The sequence below is a fragment of the Megalobrama amblycephala genome, linkage group LG13 (assembly GCF_018812025.1).
Source record: "Megalobrama amblycephala isolate DHTTF-2021 linkage group LG13, ASM1881202v1, whole genome shotgun sequence".
Taxonomy (NCBI): domain Eukaryota; kingdom Metazoa; phylum Chordata; class Actinopteri; order Cypriniformes; family Xenocyprididae; genus Megalobrama; species Megalobrama amblycephala.
In genome coordinates, this window is record NC_063056.1 from 27638785 (window position 1) to 27647779 (window position 8995).

Consider the following 8995-nt stretch of genomic DNA (forward strand, 5'->3'; position numbering starts at 1 on the left):
CTTATATATATGTTACCGGCAATGTGTGAAAATGCTTCGGGAATATATCGAATGCGTGAAGTTTGTAGGCAAAGTATGAAATGTCTGGTTTTTGTGATTATGTTGAATACTTTTCCTAGGCATTCTATAAATTACGTAGGTATTATACAGAATGACAAAACAGCTGGCCCTTTGGCGTTGTATAGAGTGCCTAGGAAATGTGTGAAATATAAACCATTTCATACTTTGCCTACAAACTCTTGGCATTCTATACAATGCCGGGTTTTCTCACTCACTCACTCACTCACTCACACACACTTTATATATATATATATATATATATATATATATTATATATATAGTAACTATGACCAAAGAAGGCTGTGAAAATAAATCTGCATCGTTAATACTTTTGATCTTTTATTTAAAAAATCTACAAAAATACAACCTTTCATTGGAGAATAATAATTTTAAATGGGGAAATTATGAAATTTTCATAATGAGAGAAAAATCTCATTATGAGAGAAATGATTTTCTCTAATAAACCAAGCTTTTGCCATGGCCATCCCAGTCCCCTGACCTGAACCCTAAAGAAAATGAGTGGAGTGAACTGAAGAGAAGAAGCACCAACATGGAGCTGGGAATCTGAAGGATCTGTAGAGATTCTGCATGAAGGAATGGTCTCTGATCTCTTGTCAGGTGTTCTCCAAACTCATCAGGCATTATAGGAGAAGAGTCAGAGCTGTTATCTTGGGAAAAGGAGGTTGCAAAAAGTATTGAATAAAAGGGTATGATTAATTGTGAGCAATGTTAGAGAAAAACATCCCCCCCCCCCCCCTGTATATACAGTTGAGCATGACTGTATATACTGTATATATATTTCAAAATGTATGCCAATCTATGAGTACACTAAAAATGTAATTTTAATGTGAAAAATATTATTATATTATTATATTTTTTATATATATATATATATATATATATATATATATATATATATATATATATATATATATATTATTATTATTATTTTTTTAAATATTGTTATAATTATATTTTATATACAACTGTTTTGGATCATAAATTTACAAACATAAAAGCTCATATTGCTGTGTAACTTTAGAACAGTACTATAAAATATATAACAAAAAATATGGTACAATACACAGAATAAGGTGTCTGTCCATTTCTTTATTGTGTCTGCAAACACAAAACACTCCTCTTTGTGATTACATAAACAGTTCAAGAAATAAGTGTCAAACTTCTAAACGATTACTAGCCTGGGACAGTTGTTAACATCTCATGTCCTCAAGTGTGTGGATGGAGGATGCGATCCAAGATAAGCCCTTACAGAAGTTTGATTTGATAAGACAGGCATGAGGAGGTAGTAGAGGCACCCCAACTCTTTTCACAGACTGTTATTATACAGTCGTCAACTGCTTACAGAATCTCTAACACATCCTATAGACTTGAAACAAAGTTTTATAGTAATATCTGAGTGGACTATGAAGGGATTGTGTAACTAAAGTACCAACACAGTAACACATTTCAACATTTTGTAAACTAAACAAGCCAGCGAGCAGTGAATCCTCTTAACTTAAATAAAAGCATTCAGTCAACACTTTGGGATGCTTCCATAACATGTATGTGATAAGTAACCTATAAACAGTCTCTCTTTAAATATAGAGACAGGAAATTAGCATATTTCACATATGCAGTGCATTTTGTTATAAAAGACAGTAAAAGAAAACTAGGGCAACTTGGCAGCAGATTATTAAATAATAACTGATGTAAAAACAGTATTTTAACTATAAATATAGTAAACTACATTCTTTATCATGTGTCCAGTTGTGTACTGACTAACATTTTACAAGTGATGAATTTTATCATGTGCTTTGATGATCCCAATGGATGTGAAGAATAGCTGCGTGTGACATATTTGGCTGAAGTTCAGTGTGGGTCGGTGCATTTCTCCACCTGCTAAATTCAGCATCTTTATGTCTGTTTACAGTTCATCCCTTGATTCGTCTAAGATGAGCGGATTTGTGGCCTCTTTCTTCAGGTAGGTGATGAAGTCACTAACCTCACGGCCACCCTGCGGGACAAAAATGCATAAGCAACATTGTAGTAATTTGTCTTTTAATCTGTGTGTGCATGATTATATTCACCTCATATCGCCGTGGCTGGTCTTTTTGTCCAGAGGGCACAAAGTAAATGGTTGGAAATCTGCAGTTTAGACAAAACAGGTGATTAATATCACAATGTCTGTTGTAATGGACTATAAATAGATCAGAGACATAAAGAGAGAGACAGAATGTTACCCTTGGACATCATAATTTGGAGGCACATCATTAGCTGTGGCGTCCATTTTAGCAATGACGATGTTTGGATCCCCAGAGAGCTAAGACACACACACACACACACAAAATCCAAAAAATTAGCTCATGGTCCACGGTGGCTTTATTTCTTGACATGTACTACAGTTCAAAAGTCTGAGGTCAGTAAGATTTTTTTTTTTAAATTAATACTTATTCAGCAAGGCTGTAAAGTGTTAAGACATTTTTAATGTTTCAAGATTTCTATTTCAAATGAATGCAGTTTTTTGAACTTTCTATTCATCAAAGAATCTTAAAAATGTATCATATTAAGCAGCACAATAGTTTTAAACTGTCATAAAGTTAAGAAATATTCCTTGAGCAGCAAATCAGTATATCAGAATGATTACTGAAGGATCATGTAACACTGAAGACTGCAGTAATGAATGCTGAAAATAAAAGTTATTGTAATAATAATTCACAATATTACTGTTTTTACTGTATTTTTGATCAAATAAATGTTGCCATGGTGAGCATAAGAAACTCTCTCAAAAACATTAAATAATCTTATAAACCCAAACTGTTGAATGGTTGTGTATACCTGATAAAAAATAAAATATTTATAATGTATAAAAAATGTATGTATATAAAAAAAACCTTTTCTCCAAGCTCCTTGTATTTGGGCTCCAGGTTCTTGCAATGGCCACACCAGGGAGCGTAAAACTCAACCAACACATCCTTCTCTGGATCATTCACAATCTCATCAAATGTGTCAGCAACCACGACCTATGGAACCACATGCAAATATTATTATCTTAAAGGTGCCCTAGAACTTTTTTTAAAAAGATGTAATATAAGTCTAAGGTGTCCCCTGAATGTGTCTGTGAAGTTTCAGCTCAAAATACCCCATAGATTTTTTTTTTATTAATTTTTTTAACTGCCTATTTTGGGGCATCATTATAAATGAGCCGATTCAGGGCTACTGGCCCTTTAATTCTCGTGCTCCACGCCCACGGAGCTCGCGTTTGCCTTGAACAGTGCATAAACAAAGTTTACACAGCTAATATAACCCTCAAATGGATCTTTACAAAGTGTTCGTCATGCATGCGTCGGATTATGTGAGTATTGTTTACTGTTATATTGTTTACATTTGATTCTGAATGAATTTGAGGCTGTGCTCCGTGGCTAACGGCTAATGCTACACTGTTGGAGAGATTTATAAAGAATGAAGTTGTGTTTATGCATTATACAGACTGCAAGTGTTTAATAATGAAAACAGCGACGGCTCTTTTCTCCGTGAATACAGTAAGAAACGATGGTAACTTTAACCACATTTAACAGTACATTAGCAACATGCTAACGAAACATTTAGAAAGACAATTTACAAATATCACTAAAAATATCATGATATCATGGATCATGTCAGTTATTATTGCTCCATCTGCCATTTTTCGCTATTGTTCTTGCTTGCTTACCTAGTCTGATGATTCAGCTGTGCACATCCAGACGTTAATACTGGCTGCCCTTGTCTAATGCCTTTTATAATGTTGGGAACATGGGCTGGCATATGCAAATATTGGGGACGTACACCCCGACTGTTACGTTACAGTCGGTGTTATGTTGAGATTCGCCTGTTCTTCGGAGGTCTTTTAAACAAATGACATTTACATAAGGAGGAGGAAACAATAGAGTTTGAGACTCACTGTATGTCATTTCCATGTACTGATCTCTTGTTATTTGACTATGCCAAGATAAATTCAATTTTTCATTCGAGGGCACCTTTAAAACATTACAGACAAAAACACCTTTGTTGGTCCATGTACCTTGACAGGGCCATCGTTGGACTCTGGAACAGGTTCAGACTTCACATATCGTTTCAATCTTTTAGCAAAGTAATCCTCTAGGAACCTCTCCAAGGACTTGCCATCTCGCCTACAGAACCAAAGTTTTAAACCTTTTTAAAACTTTTTTTCTTAAATCTATTGATTGTGCTAACAGAAAAGCACTGCGTGGAGACTGGTGTGTTGCAAGACTCACGAGAATTCTTCCCGCATGGAGTACTTGTGTCCCGCAGTGGTCCGGATGGTGACGAGGGGAATGTCTCCTCCCTCAAACGAACCCACACCAAACTCCTCCTCAAGCTCATCCTGGAACTCCTGTCGATCTGCCACTGCAAAACTCAGACCTCGATCCTGGAACTGTGTCGCCACCTTCATTATTCTGAGAGAGACAAAGAAAAGTGAAAAGATATAAAGAGAAAGATTTCACTGAGGTTCCAATAATTGGCCGCTCACCTGTTCCTCCAGTAGTTTGTGCCTTTGAGATTTCGTAAGTAATCTACATTGTAATACGCTGTAAGCAGGTCACTTCCTCTCAGATTGTCCTTATTTTCTGTGGTTAGATGTGGACATAGACCAAATCTAAAAGCAAAGCAAGAGGAAAAATAACAAAATCATGAATAGTAACATATGGGCAAACGAATTACCTTTGTATGTGGGGTCACAACTGTTTGACCAATCACCCACAAAATGAAACATACACATTGTCTCTGATGAATGTACGGAGAGAGGAGATCGAAACTGATTCTGTGTATTTCACCACATTGTCCTCAAACTTGCTGTTTAAGCGAGGGGGACGAAACAGCAGAACACACCTGCAATGCAAAAGAGATGTAGAGATGCATACAACATTAGAGCAAACAGTAGCTGCAATGCAAGTAATGGGTTGTACATTTTCTGTCATACTCTATTTTTGACCAATTGTTTTTTATTTTCTCTAAATTGTACAAATGTATGCCATTCCAAATGTTTTCTTAGATGCCACACTGAGGATGGAGAAATCTGGCTGACGGCTGTTCGCTCCCAAAAAAAAAAAGAAAAAGCTTAAAATCTCTGAGCCCCTAATGAAAAATTACATTTCAAAATGTACATTTTGTCTTAATATATCAAATGTACTGAAGGGGGTGGATTCTAGAATCCACTGCTGCTTCAATACATATATTTTGAGTGATTTGTAATCACGTTCAACATCGTGAATAAATGTTGATGTAAATAAATCAACATTTATCCTTCTAAATATTTATTTGAATGACTTCTTCAACATATGTTGAAGCATTTATTTTCCGTTTCATCTTCAAACACTAGAAAATAATGGTGAATATTGTCTGTAACTCTCAATGAGAGAAAAGTACAACTTATCAGTATGTTTGGGAATGTTTCCTGTTATAGTTAAAGCCTGGGCCAACTTCAACCTTGAAGAAGCTGTGAATCCTGTGTATCTGTGTATGTGTGCTAAAGTGTTCTGTGCAGGTTCTTTATGGGTGCTGGTGGACAACTGGCACTCTGCTTGAGACCTGCAGACACCTTATCATGATCTAAAAGGACATCCTGTGCCTAAATCCAGGGTCAGAGCGTCAGCATCATGATACACTTCTGTCTATCTGTCCATGTGTGGAAGATTACTAATTTTATCTATTTTTCTTGGCCAATCATAATCGGTTAACCTGAAGTAATGACGTAGTTAGTAGACTCTGTTAGTGTATGATTGTTGTGGAAATGTGAATGTACGCAGAGCGGCCTACGAACTCCTTGTGAGACTTAAAGCTGGCTTCTGCTGATGAAACTGCAAACTATTCTTTAGTAAAATTTTCTTCAATTTATTTATTTTTTAATTTTTTCTATGACTCCGGGTTCATCATATCTGGTCTTTTGGGTCTTTAACTGTAAAATTCCCCTACAGTACTCAAATACCAAAATGTACATTTCATCTTCATCTTGATATACCAAATGTACTCAAATACCAACATATATATTTCATCTTGATATACCAAATATTAAAATTTCCATTAATTAAAAAGGACATTTCTAGGCCTACTTGTGTACAACCCCTTAAACCATTTTACCTATGGGAATCTTATCTTAACAGTATCTGTGCTATCACATACTGTATGGTATTTGAACAATTTTTCAGACTAAATCATTTTCAGGTTTTGGTAGAGACATTTTTGTTCAGTGCAATCTCGGACAGCAAGTCGAAAAAGGGACATCGAGGACATAATTTAACATGAAATACCAAGGGTGTGACGAGATCTCGTGTCACGAGATCTCGCGAGACTAAAATGTGACGAGATTTCTCCTCGAGGCGAAAAGTAGTCTCGTGATATTGCCATGACAGAGTGGTTAGGATGATTAGGAAAGAATATGCCACCGCTACGTTTACCTTATGCCTCCACTGTCGTTTTGCTTTGTATTTAAATAAAAAACATTTAATTCAGTTGGATAACGGTCGCCGCCGCTCTATATTTACAGAGTAGGCCTACGCGCGAAAGTGAAAGTAAACGCGAGGGCACATTCAAACGCGATTTCAATGGCCCGCATTTTGAAAGCGGCTCCCTGATGCATGCAGGTATCTTCCAATATGAAAGATATTTTAGGCTGGGCAGTGTAGTTGTAACCATCTCTCAGCTCTGTATCAAAGAAAAATTTTGTCTTATTTGCACTTTGAATATTCATACTCAGAAAGTAGAACTGAAATGACATTCATTACTAAGATGATTAGTTAAAACATTTCAAATACACCTGCAGAATATTTTTTCTAGTCATGTATTTTGCCATTGAGGATTTCTTAAAAATAGTGTGTAAAAATCTCATCTTGTCTCGTCTCGCGAGATACCGGTCTCGTCACACCCCTATGAAATACTGATCATAGTTTGCTCAGTTTCACAAATGGATGTTTCCTTAATGCTCTATGTCATACATACTCTTCATCTACCCCGTATTTCAGGCCTGTTCCCACATCAGTGGAATGAGCAAATCGATAGCTGTCCCTCAGGGCACTGGAGACCTTTAGAAACTCTGCAAGTTGTGCACTATCTTCCCCAGAGAAAAAGCCTGAGATGAACAAAGAGACAAAAGAGCAAGAGAAGAAAGGAGAGATCTTCAGCCTCTTTCAGTTCCAAAAGATGAATGCAGAAGTCAAACCTGATTTGTTTTGATCTTCTGCTGCAGGAGGGATTTAAGATGTTTTGGCAGGTATTACAAACTCAACTCACCCACCACACTGGCCTCGTAGTTGTCAACAAAAGAATCCAAATCTGCCTCACTGTGCAGAGCCACAGAACTTGGGCCTGCTTGCTTCTTCATGTAGCTCACAATGCCATCTATTTCAGATCAAGATATAGGTAAGTAACTAAAATAATTACAGCCAATGAAGGGAACCACAAAATAAAACATACAATACCATTCAAAAGTTTGGGTTCAGTAAAAAATTTTAAAAACTAAATGTATACTTTTATTCAGCAAGGATGCACTGTTCAAAAGTGACAGTAAATGCATTTATAATGTTAAAATATTTCCATTTCAAATAAATGCTGTCCTTGTGAACTTTCTATTCCTGAAAAACAAACGCATCATGGTTTCCACTAAAATATTAGACAGCACAACTATTTTCAACATTGATAACAATAAGAAATGTTACTTGTGCACCAAATGCTTTCTTAAGGATCATGTGACACTGAAGACTGGAGTAATGGCTGCTGAAAATTCAGCTTTACCATCACAGGAATAAAATACATTTTAAAATATATTAAAATAGAAATCAGTTATTTTGAATGGTAATAATCTGTCACAATATTTCTGTTTTACTGTATCTTACCAAATAAATGCAGCCTTGGTGAGCATAAGAGACTTCTTTTAAAACAACAAAAAAATCTTAACCTTTGAACATTACTGTATGCATAGACACAACAAAGAATCAACCTGCTGTTCTGGGTCCATCATAAGATCCAGCTTCCTCTCCATTGCGGAAGATTTTAAGGGTAGGGTATCCATTCACTCCAAAACGTTCACAGGTCTCGGAGTTCACAGTGCAGTCAACCTGATCAATGAACAGGAAAGAGACACTTTCACTATAGAAATATGTGTAAAAACATAATCTTGCAGATTACGTCAGCTGTGTAACATAAAGAAGGCTGAAGATTGAGCTAGGTAACAGGAACTGACAGGTCCATCACCACTCACCTTTGCCAGAGACAGCGTCCCTTTCAGTTTTGTGGCAGCAGCCTCGTATTCCGGAGCGAGCCGCTGACAATGACCACACCTGTGGAAACATCATATGAGAGGTGCATTTAAAGCATTATACTATTTTAATTGACAGTTTCAGGTTAAAAATGCATCTAAACCCTAATGTTTTAGGCATTCATTATTGTTTAACTCAGAGAATTGTGAATGTGCAGCATAATTTAAGTTCATGCACCTCCAAAAATCATATTTTAGATTAATGCACTACAATTATCATAACCATTTTCACTCTCTACACAAAACCAGTCATAAACATTAACCCAGCTTAAGCTCTGGTCGCTGTACAAATTATTAATTACAACCAATATACACCCTGGCTGCAGCTGAAATTATGCTTTGTTTTAGACAATTATAACATCTGGCAATATGACATACCAAGGTGCGAAGAACTCCACTAGCAGAGTCTCGTGCACGGCTGCGCTCCGGTCAAAGTCAGAGTCTCCGAGCTCGAGCACATCGCTGCCCTCCGCACACCACACAGTCAATACTAGGCAGATGATAAACCAAGGTAAACGCATTTTGACTGGTGTCAGCGGAGACCATGAGACGCGTGAATGATAAAGTTAGCCCCGCTGCGTGAGGTGCTGAGCCGAGTAGCAGATGTATGTATGGGTCGCCTGGAGG

At 36.7% G+C, this 8995-nt stretch overlaps 1 protein-coding gene across 1 annotated transcript; it reads right to left on the reverse strand.

Moving 5' to 3' along the window:
• Positions 1-1150: 1150 nt before the first annotated feature.
• On the reverse strand, positions 1151-8995 carry pdia7 (protein disulfide isomerase family A, member 7). Its single transcript, XM_048153585.1, has 13 exons — positions 8747-8995; positions 8312-8390; positions 8051-8168; positions 7345-7452; positions 7054-7183; positions 4834-4947; positions 4589-4714; positions 4332-4514; positions 4118-4226; positions 2952-3080; positions 2301-2380; positions 2148-2205; positions 1151-2074 (listed from the first exon to the last, which is right to left on the reverse strand). Exons 1-13 carry the CDS (start codon positions 8887-8889, stop codon positions 1985-1987), a joined length of 1467 nt encoding a protein of 488 aa, XP_048009542.1. The 5' UTR covers positions 8890-8995; the 3' UTR covers positions 1151-1984.